This window comes from Cyprinodon tularosa, unplaced genomic scaffold (genome assembly GCF_016077235.1).
Source record: "Cyprinodon tularosa strain WSP-4 unplaced genomic scaffold, ASM1607723v1 ctg128, whole genome shotgun sequence".
Taxonomy (NCBI): domain Eukaryota; kingdom Metazoa; phylum Chordata; class Actinopteri; order Cyprinodontiformes; family Cyprinodontidae; genus Cyprinodon; species Cyprinodon tularosa.
In genome coordinates this window covers 120,240-145,614 of record NW_024038092.1, presented here as the reverse complement: position 1 = coordinate 145,614, position 25,375 = coordinate 120,240, and the positions used below count along the sequence as shown (strand labels likewise).

The 25,375-nt window shown below is 41.6% G+C and overlaps 1 protein-coding gene across 1 annotated transcript in view; it reads right to left on the bottom strand.

Moving 5' to 3' along the window:
• The window catches only part of vegfc (vascular endothelial growth factor c), a 97,215-nt gene that overhangs the window by 28,393 nt on the left and 43,447 nt on the right, over positions 1-25,375 (bottom strand). Inside the window, exons 2-3 of the mRNA XM_038276829.1 lie at positions 23,462-23,702; positions 21,941-22,131 (exon numbers count right to left, since the gene is read on the bottom strand). Coding sequence (XP_038132757.1) covers positions 21,941-22,131; positions 23,462-23,702 — 432 coding nt within the window. The remainder of the gene's footprint in view (positions 1-21,940; positions 22,132-23,461; positions 23,703-25,375) is intronic.

Sequence of the window (25,375 nt, the reverse complement as noted above, 5' to 3'; positions counted from 1 at the left end):
ACAATGACTGCTATGAATTAGTTCAATCAACTCTAATTAGGTCAGTTCAGAGTTTAACACGTCAGTAGCAAATATGAAAAGCCATTATCAGTGGAGTCCCGAATCTACAAGTCACCATGACAACAGGCAACAGGAATTGCTTATTTCACCTCAATGGAACTGGAAATTTGAATGAAATTAAAAAATGTGTTTAAAGGGCAGAGAAACAGCGCTACAGCTGCAGAGGAGAGGAATATGGCGAATGAGAAGATTGTTGCTCCAATTAATACGTAAGTTTATATGAAGTTAACTATGGCAGGCTGATTTGACATTTATTAAAAGCACTCTCCTATGTTGTTCCATTTGTAGAACACTAAAATGAGATTATTCCTGATCAAAATCACACTCCTAGACTGACCTGGAATAACATATTTTCTAAATTACTTTTTTTGCAGCAGAAACTAAATTTCAGAAAGTAAAACCCCAGAAAATGATTCTTGTAAGAATTAGGCTTTATATACCTAGAAAGCAAGAATGAGAAATCTCCTGTCCAGGGGTGATGCTGAGAAACTAGTCCATGCATTTGTTACTTCAAGGCTGGACTATTGTAATTCTTTACTATCAGGAAGTCCACAAACTGTAGTTAAAAGCCTTCAGCTGATCCAAAATGCTGCAGCCAGAGTTCTGATGAAAATGAAAAAGAGAGATCATATCTCTCCTATCCTGGCTTCTCTTCATTGGCTTCCTGTTAAATCCAGAATAGAATTTAAAATCCTCCTTCTCACATATAAAGCCTTAAATGGCCAAGCTCCATCTGATATCAGAGATCTGATTGTTCCTTATGTTCCTAACAGAGCACTTGGCTCTCAATCTGCAGGTTTACTAGTGGTTCCTAGAATTTCTGAAAGTAGAATGGGAGGCAGATAACCTGAGCCACTCTTCTAGTTAGAGTGGCTCAGGTTATCCTGAGCTATCTCTATAGTTATACTGCTATGGGCTTAGACTGCTGGAGGACATAGGGACCCCTATTTCATCATTCTATCTCCAGTCTCCCACTCTGCAGAATCATTTGTCAATCTATTCTATCCAGAATCTTCAAGTGGAAAAGTTGAGTTTCACCTGGTTTGAATTCTCTGAAATATCTTATTGAAGGAACCTAACCAATCAATTAATAATATGATCATTAATCGATTAATCAAAACAATAATAAACAGTTAGCAAAATAGTGGTAAGTTGCAGACCTAATTATGACATATGTATGATACATTTTTAAATATGTTGTGTGTGGAAATGTTCTTAAATTAGTACGATCTTATATGGTCGGCTGTGTAGGTTTTTCTATCACTGCAGTGAAAGGACCTGAGAAGCAGACAGACAGAGACAGCGCTCGAGGAGCTGGGGAGGGCAGTGGATACGCTTGAACAACTTGGATAACTGTTCAAAACAGGAGATTTTATTAAGAAATAGGAGTTTTTCCAAATGTTTTGGTTTGAATCATTTCCTTTTGTACACTAGTTCTCCAGCCTGTAAGAAGACCCGCCCACTCAAGACACCAGCTGAGTCTCAGGTAGACGAGGGGCTGTTATTGTTCCTCACCTATAAATACATTACGGAACAGTGGAAGGTACAGTTTTAGACAACCCAATTTATTAACTGTAAAATATGCTGGATGTATTCCATCTTATTTCAGGGTTCCCACCAGGATTAATGAGAGGTGGATAAAGATTTTTTTTTCTTTTTACTTATAAACAGAAACACAAAAACTATGCTGGGCAGCTCAGATGAGTGGTATTAAATATCGGCAAATACAGAAATGTGATCAATTAAAAATAAGCTTCCTTCATTTTTTTCTGGCTCTGGTGGCAGATAGCCATCTATGGCTGAACTAATCATCTGATTTGCTCTCAGTGTAGTTCTATAAAATGAAAGAAGTGAGAAACATGGTGGGACATATTGTAATGGGTTCCATTTGTTGTTTTGACCCCATGAAGCGCTACTATGATGTTCTGATGGCTTCAATAAAACCAACAGCTGAAAGGTTTCATACCCTAACAGAAGATGTCTTGTTTGATACATGGGATCAGACCTAAAACAGCTGCAGGTTTAGTAAAGAGCATAAAGATACCGACGTGACAGACCACTCTACTTGAGGTCTATGTAATCCAGATGTAAAAAGCTGTTTGCCAGGTTTGTTCCTGAGATAAAATGCTTTGTTAAGCTTTTATCATCAGCCCAGAAAAATTACCATGCAAGAAAGACTGAGATGTTTATCATTCTTCTCTTTATTTCAAGTTTTAATATAAGGTTTTGATGCAGCCTATTTCAGTTAACAGCCACAAAGTGATGATAGATTAATGAGACGATTTCGGACAATTAAAAAAAGAAACAATAAAAACCCAATAATCTCCATAAAAATGTGTTTCTTCTTAATTGTTGAGATACATACTAAAGCAATATACTAGAATAAACAAATCATTGACAATGAGGGTGGTAGGACCAAGACGAGCACGGCTGATCAGAGGTCAGGGTAAATACTGAGTATTGTAGATATGCATGCCTCCCTTTAAAACTCTTTTGGAATATCACCACATGAATGTATTCAGATCTGGGACCAGATTATTATTTTCTAAGCATGTGAGGATTGCTGAAAACCTAACTGTGACTAGCGACACTGAACGCTCCAAAGACAACGACTGATGCAGGCTGTTTACCCCAGTATAAATCCTGCTGTTTAAAAACACTTTTCTAGAAGTTAGTGAATCAACTTCAGCTTTTTACTCCAGTAAAAGTCCAATTTTTAAAACTACTAACTTAAAAGTCAAAGTAATGCAGGATAATGTTAAGGCCAGAAGTTTTACTGCACTACCCTATCAAAGGAACAATTGTCTACAATTCTGGATAATAACTTCCTTATATGTCATTTTTTTTGCCCAGTTTTATAACTAATGGGAGCAGTGTCAAAGTTAACTTTGCATCATCTTGAAAAACTATTCATTTTGGTATTTGGTGAGCAACAAGTTGGGGCAGCACTGAACCCAAACAAAGAAATTAATTGTCTGGACTAAACTAATTATTTTGATGGTATTATTTTTCTTAAACACCAACAGGCCATAATGAAAATGAGGTTAAAAGAAAAAAAACTAATGTTAGGAATCCAGTGTGTGGACTGTTTGTTTTTTGTGTTCTCTCTGTCCAACACCAGGCGGCGCCCTGTTCTCGTTGGTCCTCCCACACACCTGCGGCTGGTTGTGCCCATTACTGAGGATTATTTAGCGGTGGACTGCCACTACCTCGACGCCAGAGTGTTTGCCAGTTTTAGGTACTCTGGCCAAGCTGAGTTTAGCTGAGTCAAACTGAGTCTTTGTCTCTCTGAGTTCTAACCTTGTTTTTGTCTTTGCCTTTTCAGCAGAAAGTCATCCCGCAAACTGGATTTTTGGCCTTCTCCCCCTGGAAGGATTGTTTTGAGCTTCACACTGAGCAGGGGATTAATCTCCACACGACCCGTTCAAGTTCTCCTGGAAATCTAAGTGGCAGTCCGCTCCATTGCTCCTCAAGGAACCAATAAAACCAAAAACCTGTCTGCCCTCCAACGAGCCCCCCAATCTCTAGATAAACCCACAGCGACTGGATTCTGGGAAGAGAACCTTTTTCTGGTAACGTGAGTCCCGTTCATCTCTGATTTTTGCAAGACGTTGTTCAAAGTTCCCACGGACCCTGAACTAACCTCTGAACTTCCCTTCTTGCTTCCATTTCGCCAGCTCTCTGACTTACCCTGGATCAACCTTATTGATTATTTTAATAAACCTGTTAAACTTTTACTCTGGTTCTCTGAGTGGTTTCCTGCTTGTGGGTCAGATCTCTTAAAAACATCATGGCAACTAATGCGTGTATTTTTAAAATATAAGAAGTAGAATGTAAAGATAATTGTAAAAAAAATGTTAGGAGTACAAGTAAAAATTTAAAATCACTCCAGTAAAGTACAGATTGCCAACATTTCTACCAAAGAAAGGTAAAGAAGTATTTGTACTTTGTTACTTGACACCGCTGCTTCTTTTTGGCCCATTGACTGCAGAGTTTTGTGGAAAGAGAGAGATGCAGCTCGCTCAAAGATCCATGCCAGCATATGGAAGTCAGCACTTTTTCACACAAAGGTTACAGCAAAGTCCCGCAGAAATGGACTCCAGAAACACAAGCTTCCAAGGCCAGGAAAAAAGCTAAATACTATGGCAAAACATTTATATTATTGTAGTGCAAATAAAATCGCAATATTGGTTTGATCCATCCATCCATTTTCTTCCTCTTACCCAGAGACGGGTCACTGAGGCAGCAGTCTAAGAAGAGATGCCCAGACTTCCTGATCCACACACACCTCCTTCAGCTGCTCTGGGGGGCCCTGAGGGGACACCAGGCCAGCTCAGGGACATAGTCCCTCCAGCGTGTCCTGGGCCTTCCACCAGGCCTCCTCCCAATGGGACATGCCAGGAACACCTCCAGATGCCCGAGCCACATCAGCTGGCTCCTTTTGACGTGGAGGAGCAGGGAATCTACTCTGAGCTCCTCCTGAGTAACTGAGCTCCTCTCCTTTATTGATTTAATATAGTTGCAATGTTTGTTTATGGCAAAATCGTTGAGCCCAAATGAGTACACTGATGAAGGGGTTATTTAAAACTGCAACATCAAAAACACTAACTTCTGCTCTACATTAAAAAAAAGAAAACTCTGCTTTCCTGTGTTGAGGAAAAGATTAAACCATAAAAAAACAATCCCTTAAATTATATTTAAATTATATTATTTTAATTAACAATTTATCTAAAAGTGTCCATATTTATTCCAATAAGTTTTTACAAACTATCAGAGTAAAAACCAATCAGTAAAAATGAAACAGCGCCTCACATAAAGACCCTGAACATTCACAGGTGCATTCACTGCAAACATTATTAACTCTGAGAAGTTCTATTTATTTGTTTAACACACTGATGTATCACTTCACCATTCTGATGTTTTTAGGAATCAAACAAAGAAAAAAAAAGCCTTTGAGGAGGCATGTCCAAACTTCTGACATTACTTCATATACATCATATTCTTCCAGATCTCCTGTGAACTTCCTGTGATTGTAGTATTGTGTGCCGCTGGGCGGGGACACTTACTGAGCTTCACACAGCAAAATCCTTGAGTCCAGAGGGCTCTGGTAATATCCAACTCCAGTGTTCCCACTGAGCACACTCAGCAGAGAACCAGTTAGATCACTGAGGCACATGTTTATAAATGTCCTGCTAGTGTAGAGAGACACCAGTAACTTCCACAGTAACCATCTAAATAAAATGTAAATTCTTTATTGTCCCACTATGTGGAAATTCTGCCATTGTGCGGTGCCTGGGGAGCAGTGTGGGGTTAAGGGTCTTGCTCAGGGACCCAGAGTGCAGGCTGTGGGAAGGAGTGAGACTTGAACTCAGAACCTCTGGGGCCCAAAGCTCTAACCACTCTGCCACCACTCCCCTAATCCAACCTTAAAAATCAATAAAACTGTAATATCTCTTGCATCTTAGTAATTTTGTCAGTTCAGTTCAATTCCCCAGACGTCATCTTCAGGAACTTTACAGAGGTTATTCAGTTAAATGATCCAGACCGACTGGTTAGACGTTTTCTGTCTAAAGAAACTCAGCTGATTGCATCCAGTCACTGACTTTGCAGAGTTCACTTCTCCTGGATGATCGTGTAACACTAGACATTAAGTGGCATTTCTGTCCGTGCTTCTGCAAAAATCCCTCACACCACATGCATCCCCACATCTGAATGTGCATACATGTTGTCTTAGTCACTCATCACAAGACCTGCTTTAGTTTAGTTCAACTGGAAGGATATCATCTTGTTCCAGTTCGCCTACCAATGAAACCGCTCCACTGAGGACGCCATCTCTGCTGCTCTCCACCTGAGCCTGGCACACCTGGAGGAGAAGAACACCCAGGTGCGGATGCTGTTCCTGGACTTCAGTTCAGCTTTCAACACCATCATCCCACAGCATCTGATGGGTAAACTGGAACAGCTGGGCTTCAATACACCCCTCTGCTATTGGCTGCTAGACTTCCTCACCAACAGACCTCAGTCAGTCCGGGTCGGACAGAACGCCTCTGATGTCATCAGTCTACAGCAAGCACAGGCTTGCTGTAGACTGATGACATCACATGGTGAAGTTTGCAGACGACACCACGGTGGTGGGCCTCATCAGAGACGACAACGACCTGGACTACAGAGAGGAGGTGGAGCAGCTGGTGGAGCAGAGATAACATCCTGATCCTGAACGTGGAGAAGATGAAGGAGATCATGGTGGACTTCAGGAAGAACCGTCCTAACCACGCTCCACTGCTCATCAACAGCTCAGCTGTAGAGGTGGTCAGCAGCACCACATTCATCACAGACACCCTCACCTGGACTGGAAACACCACCTCACTGGTCAAAAGGGCCCAGAAGTGCTTGGACTTCCTGAGGAGGATGAGGAGAGCCCACCTGCCTCGCCCCCCACCCATCCTCCCCATCTACTCCAGAAGCACCATAGAGAGCGTTCTGAGCAGCTGTCTCACTGTGTGGTGTGGAGGCTGCAGCGCCTCAGACTGGAAGAAGGTGAGAACAGCAGAGAGGATCATGGGGGCTCCTCTTCCCTCCATCAAAGACATTTCATCCCAGCGCTGCGTGTCCCGAGCCCGTGACATCATCAATGACCCCTCACCCCTCCACCATGGACTGTTCTCCCTGCTGCCCTCTGGGAAGAGGCTTCCCAGCATTCAATGCAGGACCAGCAGATTGTGCAACAGCTTCTTCCCCACCGCCATCACACTGATGAACTGATGAGAAAATTCTATATCATGCCAGACTCTGCATCACAGTGATAACACCAAACCAAAACACTGCATATTTGCACCATATATATTAATGCTCTCAACTTCCACATCAATGCTTTTTGCACCACGTGTTTTCTCCCACACTGTTTACATTTGATCACTGCTGAACTTTAAAAAAAATTGAGATGTCATGAAAGCTGTTATAAACACAATTTCATTTTGTATAGTCTCTGTGTATACAAAATCACAATAAAAGTTTTCTAGGTCTAAGATCTTGTGGACCAATTCCTGACTGATGGTGACCCGCCTTTGACTTAGGTTTTTTTCCAGCTGAGAAATGCATCAAATGAGGGATTGCTTTCAAGTCAATGATTCGATGCAATCAGCTGATTTTCCTTAAATAGAAAATTTTGAACAAATCTGACTGGATGATCTGATTGGGAATTGGTGGTATAGAATTAAACTGAATTGAATTAAGAGAGAAATTCCATCTCAGTCAGTCCTTAACCATCTGGCTTTGACTCTAGCTTTGGTTCCTTTTCCCCTCCATTCACTTCAGCCACAAGGAACCCAGACATGGTATTTAACACTTCCCTTTGTCATGATCTTGGCACTGATGACTGGCTTAATTACATATTCCATTCACCTGCCTAGCTCCAACCAGTTTCTAAAAACTGCGCATCTGTATCACCTGCACCAGTCTCTGTTTAGTCTGCCCGTTTCCAGTCATCAGTGCCAGATTATTCTCTAGCCAGTGGGGAGAGTTATTCAGCGTTACCTTAGAGTTTCTGAAGACTTATCTTGTTCTGTTTCTAAACCAGTGAGCCTGCTTTTTACCATCTGATCTGTTTGCCTGAACTGTCTTTGGACTCTTGCTGTGTTTTGCCTGTTTGCTGAACTTTACATGAGCTCACATTGGAGAAATATACCTCTGCATTTAACCTATCCCCTTATGGATTGGTTAAATGCAGAGACACTGCCCACTGCCATTGTGCGGTGCCCAGGGGGCAGTGTGTGGTTAAAGTTGTTGCTCAGGGACCCAGAGTGGAGGCTGTGGGGATGGAACCTGGTACTTGTAACTTTCCCAGAGCACAGAGCATTGTTCTAACCACTAGGTGAACACTCCCCATGAACCTGGAGCTGCACCCTGTCTCCATGCCGGATTTCCCTCTGGAACCTCCTCTGACTTCTAATCTCCTGGTTCTGTATCCTGAGCACGACCTTGACCCCGGCTTTGGCTTTGCTCTGTGGATTTTCCTGCCCTCCTTAATCTGCCCGATCTGATCTCATGCTTGTTCTACATCTGTAGCATCTGGGACTTTATCAGTGTATTCCACCATGTCTTGTCGTCAGTCAACCGGCTGGAATCAACCATGTTCTCTGGGCACAGACTGAACTATAAAACCAGGTTAGTGGCTCAAGTTCATAATCCTCCTCTGCCAGATTTCCATGGTCACTAAACTGGGTTTTCTTTCTGCAGAGGTTCCTGCATTAGATGCCGTAGCCGTAGCAACTGCAGAGCCGTTTTTAAATGAACGCTTTTTGAGTAATTGTCTGTCTGCCTTGAAAACTGGGTCCTCTGTTCTGAGCAGTGACACCCTTCGGCTTGACAGAGATTAAATCACTGTTTTTCTGGCAAATTCCTGCCTTTGTTGGCTCAAATCTGGACTATTGTAAAGCCCTGTATACTAGAACCATTCTGTCCCTCCAATACCCTCCAACTAGTAAAAAAAGTTCCTGCCCAACTTCCCTAATATCAATATAATATGCATATTACCTGTGATTCCTAGAATTTCTAAAAGTAGAATGGGAGGCTGATCTGTTAGTTATCAGTACACTACATTCAGTCATTTATCCATTCACACACTGATGGTGGTGAGCTACACTGTAGCCACAGCTTCTCAGGGGCTCCCTGGAAGAAGCCAGGCTGCTATACACAGGCGTCACCATCAGCAGGCAATGCTCAGGGACACTATGACATTGAAAGCGGGAGCTTGAACCGACAACCCTTTGCTTGCAGGGCTAACCCCTGCATCCGATGCCACTGTCGCCACACAAAGAGCAGGAATTATCAGGCACTGCCTTCCCTGATCAGAGAAAGCAGGCATGTTGTTTTCTTTGCAGGCGCAGTGTGGTTAAGGTAGGTGCTTCCCAGCGGGAGCCGCTAATCACTGCTCTATATACAGCAGTGATGGTTACTTGTTTTACTAGCACCAGGAGGGGGCTGCTGAATTCATTAGGAGAGAGTTGAATATGTGTGTTATAGCCAATTTTAACTTTCATTCCATTAAGATCCATGCTAGTGTTTACAAATATACAAGCACATCTGCATGTGATTGTGAAAATAGTTAGGCAGAGAAAACAGTCACAAAACAAAAAAACAAAGAGTTCCATTAGCTACTGCCTCCTGCCACGTGACTAACAGGCTAATTATCCCATGAGAGCGTGGGGGTGCAGCCCTGTTCTCTAACATCAGCTTTAGGAGAAGTAATGAACACTGACTATGGCGTGTGTGTGGATTATTTCGTTTATTCACCACTTTCTGAAACTTCTTGGCAAACCTAGATGCCAACATATGCAGGGAAATTACACTGGACATAAATTAACCCACAGAAAACATGTATCTACAGAGTAGAACATTGTGTATTACAAAGTGTAGTCTACAGTATCTAATTACCACTGTGCTAATCAGGTCCTACTCAACACCTAAACCAAGCAGGGAAGAAAAAGCTCTTTTTGCATGCAATAAAACACCTAGGAGGCAATAGGTAAAGCATTTAGACTTATTAAGGAAGCACGAAAAACAATGACAATACCAGGAGGCTTTGGAGAAAAGTCCAAGAGAACAAAAATTAAGCATCAATTTAAGGAGCTGCAGAACAAAAATAAACGTTTTTGCACAGAACCACTGGAGACACAGAAAAACGGTTAACGATGCTTAAAGTCAAAAAGTAAATTATACTTTGTATGGTTATATTGCTTTCTACGTTTCTTCAAAGTCAGCCAGCTGCTTCAAGGCAATGCCAAAGCAATCATCCAATTGAGTACTTCATGATGACGAAAGTAACCACAGAATGCTCTTTGCAGTAACAGTTATTTCACCCTTCACCTTTCCATATGTACGTTTTAAGGCCAGTCGTTTCAAAGTCACATTAAAAAGCTCATTAGGATTCCACTGAACTCTATCTAGTCACGTGTAATTTGGATGATGTGCTACATAACGGATATAAGTATCCAAACTTTAGCGACCTGTCTGAGATTACCGCCAACAAAAACAGTTTGGAAAGAATAAGAGAGGGGGAATGTCTTCTGAAACCTCAGAGATTATGGCTCAGCACTCACAGCTCTGCATCGCCTGCCAGAAGGAAAGCTGCTCATTGTTGGCCGTCTGCTGAAAGTTAGATGTATATATCCAAAATAAATAAATAAAACTTAACTTGATTATTCATTTTAATATCTGAAATAAGTATAGATTTGTTGATTTGTGATCTGTAACGGTCTGAATAATGTGCTGTGTGACCTACCAAGCTCTCACACCATTATAAGAACTTTACTGTCATAGAAAAAAATAAATACATAAAACAAAATTGAGATGAAATCCTTGGTGCAAATGATGCAAAAAGGCACACAACCACAAAGCAATAAATAGCATGCAGTAACTTCAATTTCATTCTTATTGCATAAATAAAATCTAAATAATAGTTACACAGATCAAAATCTAATAACTTGGTAAAAAACATCTTCCTTCCTGACATGTCTTTTAGTTCAATAGATTCTGCCTTATCCTGATCTATCTCTATAGTGATGCTGTTACAGGTGTAGACTGCTGGAGGACATAGGGACCCCTTTTTCATCATTCTGCTTCATTCTATCTCTATTCTCCCACTCTGCAGAATCTGTTAGTTCAATCTCTAACGTTCTGCTCTCTCTGCTTTTTCTCATAGTAGCTTAATCTGGTCTGTTCCTGTTTGGCTGTGACTCCATCCTGGAGAGAAATATCAGCTGTGCTGCTGCCATCAACACCTTTGTTTATAGATGTTGGAGCTTGGCCTGTTTTTCAGTGTAGTCCTGTTTCTCCGACTGTGACAAACTGGATGTGCTCTCTTCTTCCTCTGACATGGGAGCTGGCTCGGAGCTCGTCTGCCTGGCTGTGTGTTTCCTGGACGGGGCCGCCTGTGGAGCTGGTTGACAGTTGCCTTTTGTATCTATGCTTCTTTTTCTATGTCTGCTTCTGTCTCCTTGAACCCCAGTGGGCCTCAGCAGATGGCCGCTCACACTGAGCCTGGTTCTGCTGGAGGTTTCTTCCTGTTCAAAGGGAGTTTTTCCTCTCCACTGTCGCTACAAGCATGCTTAGTGTGAGGGATTGCATTCAAGTTTTCCTTAGATAAAAAACTTTGAATCAACCTGACTCTGGTAAACTGTAAAGTGCCTTGAGCTGACTTGAATTGGTGCTATAGAAATAAATAGAGTTGAAGGCTCAGATTGCACAAAGATTTAGCTAAATATCCAAAAATTATGAAATGATGTGCATATTTATCACCATAGGACCAGCTTCTAGAAAGTCTGCTCTGCCTTTGGTGAATTATTTAGAAATGAAAGATGTGCATGGTCAGTTTTCTGCTGGAGCAGTCTCATCTAAGTACTTTGACTCCTGACTAGTTGCAGCAGAATTGCATTTTGGCTAATGATGACTACTTCCATTCGGCGGCGCTCTCTGGAGGTATTATGGACACTTTGACTGACTATGAATGGGACAGATTTATCGCAAAATTGTACCAGAAAACCTACATAGAGCGAGTAGAGGGCTACACTCCCTTTAGTGGAGACCAGATTGACGTTTTTTGTCTCTGCCTTGTCTTAATCTTTTGTGGATAAAGAAGTATTCACAGAAAGGAAACCTTAAAGTTATAGAGGACCATCTTTTATTTCCAGGTGGATCATCTAAATAAGTGGTCTAAATAAGTGCTAATTGTCAATTGTAACGCCCTCCTATGTGCTCGTCCTGTAAGTTATCTTTTTCTGCGCATGTGCACTTTCAGGCGTATATCTATGGTGAGCTATGGTTTCAGGGCTACGGTCATTGATGCTCACCTCTCTCACCGCGCCTCTTTGAAATTTGCTGAGGGTCATAAGAAAAAAGGTGTCCACGAGTGTATGAGAAGAAAAGAAAGGCAGATAGAAGAGGCAGGTATATCCCATAATTCTTTGTGAAGAGAGCTCTACCAGCAAAGCATTATAAGATTTGCTGTCACAGCGGTGCGCTGTCGCCATAGGCTGCTGCTACCCGACAGAGGCGACTAATAACAAAGGTGGCGCAGGCACCACGCGGTGGAGGAATTACGTGTTCAAACGGTCAGTTAACCGAGTTCACTTTAAAGTTCCCTTTATAGTCCCCACTGTATGTGGAAACAGTAGGTTTGTATGAGAACAGCACATTTTAAACATGGCGTGCACAAGGAGAAATGGGTTCATGCATGCTCTTGCACGCACATTTTTTTTTAAAGTGGAGAGGGCGGGTCTTTTAAAAAATCCTCAACAATACCTTTAATATCTTTTAACACAATGAAACATCTCGTGAGAAATTCCTTTAGACTGATTAGTTCCCCTGGATTATGTGGGTTCATGCAACAGTTTTGCACGTTTTCATGTTGGAGAAAGCTGGACAATGTTAATTTAATACAATAAATATTTGAATACAGTGTTAACAGCTTTTACCACTCTGTCTGGATGTTCTGATTGAACTGTCTGTGTAACGTGCCTGGAGATGAAATGTGTAAATTGGCCAGTGGTTGGCTGTGACAGCCTTGAGCCTTCTCTGATGGCCTGAAATCAATCAGAAAAACTAACCTACATTCATAACCTTAATTTTAATTTTCTTCTATCCAACTGTGTAAATTTATTCCGAACAATCCGTTCTCTTTATTTCGTAGCGTTTCTCTTTGCTTCCATTGCATTTATGTAGTTGCTATATTTTTTATGTCAATCAAATCTGCCCAGGGCCTTCAATTTTACCTAAACAATGTTAGTGAGGGATGTTTTCTTTAACCTATCACATTTCAGATTTAGAGGGCCCACCCTAGCTACAGCCTTTTCTGTCCTCTGATTGGTCAGTTAAAGCAAAAATGTTTACAATCTGCATTTTAGATTCTCTTTTGTTAAAATGTATTTGGCCTCAATGGCTGATAATAATTGGAGATACTGAGACTTCAAACACAAAGACAGAAGGATGGATTTAGTTTATAAATAATCAGCATCTCTGGTGAGTGGTATATATTTTATTTTCATGCTTTTACTCCATTGTATGTGGTAATTGGATGCTAATAGAATGAGAACAGCTACTGATGATGTAAATGTGGCGGAAATATAGTTTTAGACGTGACGGGGGGGGGGGTGTTCTGGATTTACTATTAGGCAATACTAGGCAGTTGCCTAGGGCAGGCATCCCCAACCTCGGTCCTCGAGGCCCGCTGTCCTGCAGGTTTTAGAGGTTTCCTTGCTCCAGCACAGCTGATTTTAATTGAAAGCTGATTAACAGGCTTTTGGTCAACTGCAATCATTATAAAAAGCTGTACTAAAGAGCAGGGAAATGTCTAAAACCTGCAGGACAGCGGGCCTCGAGGACCGAGTTTGGGGATGCCTGGCCTAGGGGCCCCTAGTTCCTGGGGGCCCCATAAATCTCTGTTTACATGTATGGTTAATTAAACTATTCCTTATTTGTGCACATAATGAATCCTTTGGCTAAAATGCCATCAGAACACTTATATTTAGTGTGTCTCAGCCCCCCCTTCAGTGTCCATCATATTGGATCAGTCCATTTGCTGCTCATGTTCAGAAAGGTCCAAACAGACAGCAGCAAACCATTTGAAAACAAACCATGCAAAGACCAGTGTTGCTAACTTAGCGCTTTAGTCGCTATATTTAGCCACTTTTCAGACCCCTCTAGAACTTTGATTTCTGAAAAGCACCTAGCGCCAAATCTAGAGACTTTTTTCTGCTACCGGAGACTTTGGAGACAACATCTAAAAGCAGCGAACTCTGCTCTCCAGAGCAAGTAGATTGGTAACCCCGCCTCCTGCTCTCCTCTATCTTGTCTGCTGTCATGATTCCTGCAGCTATTATTTCATCCAAATGAAAAATGGAGAACAGAGAAGCAGATCATGGCTTGTCTACAGTGAAAAGAAGGACTGGGTTATTTACTTTGGCCTTTTTGGAAACACAGGAAGGAGCAATCAGCTAAGTGAGCTTAGTGCTTGGAAAAAATCTTTCATTCCTTTAGAGACAGCATGAAAAGTCAGCTGAGTACAAAACATATAGAGGAAAACAAGAAGAAAAGGGACAAGAAGAGAGGGACACAACCTAGAACAGATAATGGATGTCTATTCTATTAACATTTCTATATCTGTATAAAGGGTCTGTTCTATGTGTTGTCTCCTCAATTCTTTGCCAAGGCCCCAAATTTCCTGAATCTGCCCCTGGTTATAGAGTATATTGTTAATACAGTAGCTGACTGGTACACAGGACCAGTGGGGATTTCCCTGCTGGGCAAGCAAGAGCACCAACCCTGAAGATAAAGCCAGGCCAAGAAAAACAAAAAGCCTTTATGCTGCTTTTAGGTCACCATCAGGAAAGTCCTATTAAGGCCCCGTCCACACGAAGTCAAAACGAACACGAAACATTAATATTCTCCAGAACGTTTGTCGTAAAGATGGAGACGTAAAATAAATGTGATCGACCACACGAATGCATGACAACGCTGCAAAATGTATGCCAGGCCTGTAAGTGGCGCTGTGGTGCCAAAGCAAAAATAGGCGAAAACAGGCAACGAAATGTTGGGCATGCGCACTAATATTTATACAACAACCAAACCGGAAAACCGGAAAATGACCCTGCGGGTCCATTTTGGTGGTTAAGTCAAATTCAGGTGCTGAACTATGTGGTCGATATTGCTCTGTTCTTCCTGGAGATATTCCAGAAGAAGAAGATTCTGTTGTAAGCCCGACAGCAGTGTGAGTAGCATGAGCAGCAACCATTCAACACAGTACGGCGCCATTGTTGTTGTGATACTGTGTCGCGCATGCGTGTTTAGAGGCGACGCTGACGCATGCGTGTAAGAAAAAAGATGCGGTTAGAGCTTAAAGATGGAAAAGGGAAAACGGCGTTTCAAAATCTTCCCACTCTGAAGGCTGAATAAAAAAAAGATCGTTTACAGACCCCCGAAACGCCGGCTTCGTATGGATGAGAGGCTGGTTTGGTGAAAAATTTGTGCGTTTAGGCCAGGGTTTGACTTCGTGTGGACGGGGCCTAAATGTCCCAGTTTATCTCACATCCACCAGAGATGTGCAGAGCTGAAGGCCTAGCATGTTGAGCAACATTCAACAGTCTGAATTAGTCGCTGAAAGGTTGAGAGATAAAAAGGAAGCCTTCCGGGAATGCCTGTCCTCCCAAAGATGTGAGAAATACAGTAAGCTTGTAAGTGTGCCAAAGGTCATCCCACCTTAATCCAAAATAAGTTTGCATTATACTGCCTTACTTCCCCCCTTTCTTAACTCAGTACAGAAATAAGTTTAATTACACTGGTGAACATAGTGAACTGTGTCGTATGGGCAGATGACAGAAAATGAAATAAATACAGACAGAGAAACATTCGTCCAGCGCTCTGGCTAATTCAACTTCCTCTGCTGATTGGATCCGGTTTAACAGTTCATATAACAAAGGAGTCGTTCGCTCAAAGTGCTACTGCCAGTTCATTCAATTGCTACTTAGGAAATGACAAGCAGAGCTGAGCTAAAACAATGAGCCATTACATACTGCTGGGGTCACTCCATGATCAACATCTATGTGGAAATGAGCAACCCAGCTGAGAGGATTTACCTCATTCTAAGGCAGCCCTGATAGTCCAGAAAGGCAAGGTGTTTGTACATAGAGAGGTAAGAACACTTCCTTTCAATGCAAAGTGAAAGAAGATCTTTCACCCTAACTAAAGCTTTAAATTCAATCATTAAAGACAGAGCAGTTTCTGGGCTTGGACCAAACCATGGCGAGAACCAGCCGTCCCTTTTCCCACACAGCTGCTGACCGCATCTAGATTCCTTGCAGTGGAAGCATTTCAGATGGAGCTGCACCACCAACCCACAGACCATTGACCCGGAGCACAGCCACCAGACTTTATGGCATGAACCTATTTTTAGATCAATCAGGTTTGACAGATTCCCATAAACTGCAGCAGAGCCTGACACCATCAAAGCACTATTTGCAGCAATAACTGGCTTTCCTGATGCACTTAGAACTATGAACTCTACACAGATTAAGGGTGTCAGTGCATGAATACATATGGCTTATTGTTCCATAAGAATAATTTGCTTTGTCACTCTAATGGTAAATTACAACAAAATGTATCCTTTGCATTAAACCTATGTTGGAGATCTGAGCAGCTTCCTGCACCTGGGAGGCAGTTAGTGGCTAAGAGTCTCTGTCAAGAGGCAGACTTTAGGGTTTAAACTTTCTCTGCTAGATACTAGACCACTACTAGCATATTTATATGAAAGTTATTTTTTTCTTAAAACTGTTCAGTGCGTGATGCAAAAATGCAACTAGTAACATTCAGCCTCTAAGACATGATTTATTTCTGTAAAAGGTTTGGTTGTTCACAGCCTCCGTCTGCATTGCTAGTTACCAGCTAATTGGCTTCTAAGTTAGTTATTTATCTTAATTAGTAGTTGGACTAGGGATGTTAAACAATTGACCTAAAATTAATGTTTGATGAATAAAATTTGCTCCATCCAAGGAATCAATAAAGTTTGCTTAAAATAAATGTATTTTTTTTTTTCAATGTTTTAATATTACCACTGCCCACTACAGGATACTTTAATGCGCCAAAGCGGAGGGAGGCATGCTAAGAAAAAAACATAGATCAAATCAAACAAGTCTGCTTAAAATGATGTACAAAGAGGCTGCAGAACAAATACCATGTGCTTCTGTTTGTAATAATAAACACTGCATAAACTGCTTAAGTTATCACCTTCAGTAACGTGTCATGGAGCAGCAGAATATCATTTTCTCCAATCAGCAAAAAAGGTGCACCAAACATCTGAGACTCATTTGATTCTATTCAGTTTATTTCTATAGCACCAATTCACAACACGTCATCTCAAGGCACTTTCCAGTTCACCAGATCATCCAGTCAGATTGATTCAAAGTTTTCTATCTAAGGAAAACCAGTCAGAGACTTTAGAACATTTATTAAAGGATCGATGTAAAATTTGAGAGCTTTATTTTTCTGGCTCCTTAAAAAACTTAAAACTCCACCAATTTATGCTTTTTAATCAGAAACACTGCAGCCTGGTCAGGATGTTAACGAGTATGTGGTCTTTATCAATTTTTTTGACTAAGATAAAAATAATAGCTGCATGAATCATGATTTTCTAAACAATATTAGTGACAGTGGAGAGGAAAACCCTTTGAACAGGAAGAAACCTCCAGCAGAACCAGGCTCAGTGTGAGCGGCCATCTGCTGAGGCCGACTGGGGTTCAAGGAGACTGAAGCAGACATAGAAAAAGATGCATAGATACAAAAGGCAACTGTCAACCAGCTCCACAGGCGGCCCCGTCCAGGAAACACACAGCCAGGCCGACGAGCACTGAGCCAGCTCCCATGTAAGAGGATGAAGAGAGCACATCCAGTTAGTCACAGTCAGAGAAACAGGACTACACTGGAAAACAACATCTATAAACAAATGTGTTGATGGCAGCAGCACAGCTATTATTTCTCTCCAGGGTGGTGTCACAGTCAAACAGGAACAGACGAGAGAACATAACGTTAGAGATTCTTCAGACTCTGAGAACAGAAGTGGAATGAAGTAGAACAATGAAAAGGGGTCCCTATGTCCTCCAGCAGTCTAAGCCTATAGCAGCATAACTACAGAGATAGCTCAGGATAACCTGAGCCACTCTAACTAGAAGCTTTATCAAAAAGGAAAGTTTTAAGCCTAGTCTTAAAAGTAGACAGGGTGTCTGCTTCACGGACTAAAACTGGTAGTTGGTTCCACAGGAGAGGAGCCTGATAACTAAAAGATCTGCCTCCCATTCTACTTTTAGAAATTCTAGGAACCACTAGTAAACCTGCAGATTGAGAGTGAAGTGCTCTGTTAGGAACATAAGGAACAATCAGATCTCTGATATCAGATGGAGCTTGGCCATTTAAGGCTTTATATGTGAGAAGGAGGATTTAAGCTCTGGTAATGGGTTAAGCTTTTAATGATTTAATAGAGTTGAGATTTAACGTTCCACAAAGAGAAACCAAAAGAAGCTGGAACCACCAAAAAGTCTCTCCCAGTAGATTGTGGCATTACCAGAAGCAGAGATCTATATCCCAGTTAGCGTCCACTTTAGTCTCACAGCGCGTCAGAGTGACATACCCTGCGTTTAATGATCATTTTCCATCAATGAACACTGGAAAGCAAACATTGTTCATGTTCTGTTCTGTTCAGTCTTACAAGTTTAACCCTTTATAGGGCACTCCAAGAAATACTTTGAAAATCAAAATTTCAAGCCAACAGTGTCATTGGAATCCAGAACAAGACCTTTTTACCTCTGTAGCATTAAAAAAATATGGATATTTTCATGGCAAATATTAATGTCAATGTAAGAACAAGAAACGCCAACTTGAAACTTGACTTTGAATTTCCCCCTGGAAATTTTTTTAGGTATGAAAAGTAGGACAAGAGGCCATCTGGTCACCCTACCATATCAACAATTTGATGTTTCAGTGAGTGAGTGCTTGTTGCTATGATGCGTCTTTGCTCAGCAGCTTCGCTCGTTGTAAACCAACCAATCAGAGCACAGCTCATCTAAATATTCATGATCATACCATAAAAGGAAGAAAACCTGTCGTTTCTTTCTAGGGCTTTTAACCAGGCTTGCATTTGTGTCATTATTATTATTAGTTCTGTTTTTGTTTTATAAAACTGAGAAGTGAACCGACATTGTGAATAAAATGAATGGATTTTGATTTTATCATGTTTTCACATTTTTTATTACTATCAAAATTTTGAGTTTTTCTAAAATCTCTTGACTTGGGCAAGAAGACGGACTGAAAGGACTCAGCATTTACACATCTGGAGCAGCTCTTGCCTTCTGGATTTTCTCCTTTTCTCACAGACAATTCAGACATAGAATAATAATTGTTACATGTTGTTAAACCGATTCGTTCTCTTCAGTACGGATGAGGATGGAGATTTGCCATGTTGTATTTTTGTAGTTTTATCGCTCTTGCCTCCTCTCATCGTTTGAATCAATATTTCCAGATGTTCTCTGTAACATTGATAATATGTGAGGCTGCTCTCTTTTCCTGCTCCAATCCAAATACAGGAAGATGTCACTTGGGCTGATATTCCTCTTCAGGAAGTCTTTATGGAAAACATGTGTTGTGATCTTTATCAATTCCAAGTTCTTCGAAATTAATGTTCAGGACGACAGCAGGCAGCAGCGTTTACTGTCCACCAAAGGACACATAAGGACTTTATCTGAGATATCCACATCAAACGGTTTCTTATGTGCCCCAGAAAGACCCTTAACCCCACTCTGCTCCCCCAGGAGCTGCACAATGGCAGCCCATGCTCCCCAAAGGGATGGGTTAAATGCAGAGTACATTTCGTCGCTCTGTACTTGTGACAGTGGAATGACAACAAATGCTGGAAAAAAAGACAGGATCTCTCTTTCTCAGCTGTGTCCAAGGACGTATAATGTAAACAGCATCCCTGAATGTTTATGTTAAAGAAAAGAAATCATCAGTTTTAAGAAATCAGTTGTAAAAACAATTATTCTTTCACAACAAAAATGAAAAAAAAAAAAACACAAAAAAACCTTCCAATCATTTGTTTTGTAAAGACTTTAAAATGTGAAAACCCCGTTTGGCAGCATGCTAAGTTACTGTGAGCTATCAGCCTAGGCTTTCTGCCATAACGCTCCGCAGCAAAGACTCAACAAGGCTCAGGAAACATTCTTCTGAGATGGTAGTCTGTACTGAGATAAATTATTGTTGCTAACGACAACATGACAACCATCACCAAGACTGGCTTTGGTAACCAATCAAATAATAATAGTAAGACGGGAAACGTTAGCCTTTAGATGCATAATCCCATCATCCATCCATCTTCTGATAAGCTTAATCCCAAGTGGGATCGTGAGGGGTGCTGGTGCCTATATCCAGCTGTCTACTGGTGAGAGGCAGGGTCCACACAGGGCAACACAGAGACAAACAGGACAAACAACCATTCACACACACTAAGAGAATTCCCCGGACCGGGAATCAAACTCACAACCTTGTTGCTGCAAGGCAGCAGTGCCACCCACCGCTCCACTGAGCAACCCGAACTGCAACATATTTTTGCAAAATATTCAAACATAAATTCTCCAAATAAAAGAGGAACATCATAGTTTGGTTTAAAGAAAGAATTTTTGTTTCATTATAATTTAGTTTGTTGCAAGGATTTTACAGTTTGAAGAAATAGAAAATGACACCATATGCCAACCGTCACAGGGATGTGCTATATATACTGCATGCATCATTTAGGTAGTTAATATTGGATTACTTCTAGAGCTCCTTGAGTTATTTAATGTCATACGTAGGAGCTTCGGCCGGAGAGAAGGTGTTGTGGCCGGTATGATTTAAGGAGGGCTGGACCTCGCATGTTGAAATTAGGACCGGCCCACCGTGCATATGCCCGCTATCATAGATTACCAGTCTAAGCCTGCTCCCTAACACTCCCTATACTGGTATTGATCATTCATTCACTCGTGGTAGGGAGCTGCATCACAACCACAGCTGCCTGGGCAACGCTGACAGAAGGCAGACTGCCAGCAGGTCTTCTGATCACCATCAGCAGCCAGCAGGGGGCACATTGCCTGAGATAGACTGAGCTGGGATTTGAACCAGCAACCCCCCAGTTGAAGGAAAAAACATCTGCAACTAACACCACTACTCTGAAGTCCACCTTTGTTGTCACTGGATATGATTTAAGGTGGAGCTCACCCATGGGTTTGAATTCTGGGTAAAATTAGTGGCTTGAATTTGACTTAGTCTCTATGGAGGAATTAACTAATGCTGTACTTTCAATATGTGACACCAACCCTGGAAGTTTAACTCATGTTCATGAAACTAATTTCAGATGATTGAGCTTGGTATCAGAAACCAATCATTTCAATTCCTCCGCTGGTAGCTTGAACTATTGTATCAGTTTGTTTCCAAAGTGTCAAATTCAAAATCTAGGGCTACGTTCAAACTGCAGCCTGAAGTCACCCAAATCTGATTTTTTTGCTGATATGCGACCTGGATCTGATCTTTTCATGACTGTCTAAACAACACAGATCTGATTCTTTCCAATGCAACCCAGGCCACTTGGCTCTGCGGTCCTGAATCCGATACGAATCTGATCTTTTCAAATGAAACCTGTGGCTGAACGGCCAGGTAGCATTCATCCAACCTGAACGCCATTAATACTCAAAGGTCTTGCTACGCAGAAGAGGCAAGAAAACCAACAGCCATGGTGGACGATAATGCAGAGAGCAGTCTTTATTTTCAACCATCTTGGAAAGATTGTTGATGCACTGGCTGAGGTTGGGAAAGAAATGAAAGATGGCTAGATGCGCTCCAGAGCTACCGTCCATGTTTACTTCCGTAAACACAGAGCACGCATTCTGCTCGTGACGTCATTGCGTCCTCTACTGCGCATGCGAGACATTTGCGTTGTATCAGATACAAGTCGCATATATTTGGGTGTGTGAACGACCACACAGAAGAATGGGATTTGAGCATCAATGCCTGCAGTGTGAACGTAGCCTCAGTGAATCCAATGTTTGTTTTGATCAACCAACCAACTCAGCTAGAGAGAAGCCAAGATTTTCAAATGTTGGTGTCCAGCTTTCAAAGTGATGCTTCGGAAACAGGAGGGCAACATGGAACAGATCTGCTGGAAGCAGGGGAACCCAGAGTCCATAAAGCTCTTAGATCAGATTCAATGCATGTTAATGCATTGATGTAAATGTCATCTTGCAGTTCCTCTTTCATTTGAATTTACCACAGAAAACAGCATCAGTGTAAATCTTTAGTGTGAATGTGGTTTACTTACGGTTTTGCTGAGGTAACCGGTGGAGATATTTCGGCATTGCTTGTCCTCGGAGGGGCAGCATCCTCCACACCTATATACAGACACACACGGTGGCTTATAGAAGACGTTGGTGGGAGCCCCGAACTCCCTGCCCACATCAACACACACTTCTCTGGGCATGCATTGAGTTTTCCTCCACTCCAACTCTATACCTGCACACAAAAAAGGCGGCTGTTTGCAACATGTCTTTATGTGTCCCCTTTTCAGATTCCAGTCATCACTGTGAGATTTATCACCAGAGACTAATGACTGTTGACAGAACATTAGGGATTAATCAACTAAACTGCTGCACTCCAGTTCTACCAGATAACTGGTTATCAACTTGTTAGGTCAACTAAAGGTTCCTACCTCTGGCTGCACAGATTTGTCCAGAAGTTCAAATATTCTGAAACAATCTGATTTATTTTGCAATCTTTCTGTTATGAACAATTGGAGCGTGTTACAGGAACTCATGACTGGAGCCATTTGGATTTAGATTGTAAGAATAATAGAAAACACTGACCTGAATGACCCTGATCAAAGGGTAACGATGCCTTTTTACTGTCACTGACATCTAACAGTGTTATGTGGCAATTCTAGGAGTTATTTTCTTTACCCATAAATCTGCCTAATCTTCCTGGAACAAAGCCTCCAGTTCCTGTAAAGTTTTGCAAAGAATGTCAAAATAATGGCGGACCCAAAACTCTCAATGTTAAAAATCCAGAAACATTTTGTTTTGTGAAATCTTCACTTTTTTTGCCAAACTTGAAACAGAACAGAAAATATGCGGGAGAAAAGCAGCCTGATGTCTGTAGGAAGGAAGCTGTAAATCAGCGTACGATGTTGCAGGTTTCCATTGTTTTTAAAGGAGAAAGTCCTGCATGTAGATTGTTTGATCTTATCTTTATCTGAACTATTTCTGCTTGACAAGGAACAAGAAGAACTGATATGTTGTCCTTCAGAAACTCTTGCTTTATTTACTAAATAGACCCCAGTTTACTTTAAAGGAGAAGACACACTAATCTAGGCCTAGAGCTCTCACATCAGGACGGCTTCCTTTAGGAGCCATTAACACCCATGTTCATGTTGTCAGACCAGAACTTATGCTGCGTTCACTCCAAAGCCATTATGTGCATCAAAAGTGCTTAAATGCAGAAATTTGGACGCTGGATCAAACCGTATTCAAGTTGCATTGAAGCTCTGTTCTGCTCCGTTCTGTAGCTTTAAGCTAGAGAGCAGCTTGGCTTTATTTACTTTATAAGTTGGAAAAATTGTTTTAACATGTTTTTAAGGCGTTGGACACTTGGATGCTCAGACGCTCTGACGCAGTGCTTTGCATGTAAATCAGACGCTGACACCCAGAACGCGCCCAGAGGTAACGCACCATTACAGGTCATATAAGCATAGCACTGCATGACATAGATGTTCATTATGGTAAAATTCACCTGGAAATAAAGGATTTATGCTTCAAAAATATAAGTAAGGGAAATAAAGGAAACCTACTTTTAAGGACGTCCAAGTTGAGGTAGGCAGCTGCGTATATCGGCTCCTCTGCGTCTGCTGGTGGCCGCAGCCGCTGAGTCTGTGAGCGCTGAGTGAATTTGGAAGCTGGGGAGGCAGCAGCAGAAAGTTTGGATCTGCACTTCAGGGCAGCCCAGTAAGAGGGATAGATCAGACTCATCAATTCATCTACAGTGGAGGCTGAACGCAGCTTCTGCTCCATGTCTGGCTTTGGTAAAGGCTCCTGTGATTAACAAGAAACACCTTCACTTAGAGAGACTCCAGCATACAGTCAAACAATTCCAATAAATCAGGGGTGGGCAATTCCGGTTGCTGAGGGCCGGGATCCTGCAACTTTTAGATAAGCCTTTGGTTCAACACACCTGGATCAAATAATTAGATGATACAGAGGACTGTGGAGGAAGCGACTGCGTACAGAGGAGGTAATTCAGCCATTTGATTCAGGTGTGTTGGACCAAGGATGGATCTAAAAGTTTCAGGATATCAGCCCCCAGGAACTGGAATTTCCCACCCCGGCAATAACTGATTATGACAGCAACATTTTTCACAAAGCGAGTTTTTACAATTCTGTGGAGAACTATTCATGCCCTCACATCTGCATGTTTTCTATCCTTATATTCACAGCCTGATTTATTCTAAATGAAATGTTTTAATATAACCATGTTTTAGGATGTCAGACAAAGTTAATCAGTTTTTAAACAATAGTTCTTTTTAGAAAAAAAAACAATTTTACAATAGTTTCAGATAATGCTCCAGTATTCCAAAAATGTTAAAAAGCAATCCACTGGACTTTGTTTTCAAGACTGAAAACGTTTCTCTTCCCATCCAGGAAGCTTTTTCAATCCAAAATGTGAGAAATACCGTTGAGTTCGAGGTTTTATACAGTAGCTGAATAGGCGAGGTCTTCTGTTCCCCTGTAAAAGGGTTACGGATGTAATGATAGCAGGAAGGAATCAGCTCTATTGCTGCATTGTAGAGTTTTGAAAGTTGAAATCTGCATCCACCTCCTCTGTTCAAAGAGAAAACAACCTTCCTGATGACTGAGAATCTTCACCAGCATAATGCCCCAGTATTTTCATCCGGTTGAAATCACATTTTTGACTAGGCCGCCCCACTTTCTGAGCCTTTCAAAGGCGGAGCTTCACTGTGCATCATGGTCCTGCAGATAATCCAACGCCAAGAATCCCAAACTGATGGCTTGACATTCTCTGCTGGTGTCCTCAGATCCAGAGCAGAATGATTGCTTCCAGCTCCACACACTGCCACCATTAGTGGGAATAGTGTCCCCTTCACTGTAATGCTGTTTAATGAAGTAAAAGCAGAAGCAGACCTTTCCAAACACTCCACTATTGTCCTGTCAGACCACAGAATATTCCCCCCCATGTCTTGGGACTCATCAAGTTGTGGGTTTCTTTGCTAAATGTTTGACAGACTGCTGCATGCCCGCCAACAGGGCGGGACACACGGGTCAATTGTCCCAGGCCGGGAACAGAGGGGGGGTCTAAACTAGACAGTCTGACAATTAAAAATACAGGCAGAAGTAATATTTCAGAAAATATTTGTGATAAAAATATTTAATATTAGAGTAACTTAAGTCAATTGCTGCAAACTAAGAATGTCAGGATCTCAGTAGTCCGACATACAGATTAGAAAAGTGGGAAAATGGGAAGATGACACCAAAAGCAAGAGTGATTTTAGGAGGAAATATTAAAAATAAAAAGAGGATGAGTCAGGAACGGGTCCAGGAATGGAATATCAGAAGAATGATGCCCATTCAGAGCCAGTTAAGAAGCAATGCGTTTATCAATGTGATTTTAAAGTATAGAATCTGCTAGCTAGTATAAGGGGGAAACACATTTCCTTTTAAATCTCTACCGATAACAGATAGTGCAGGTG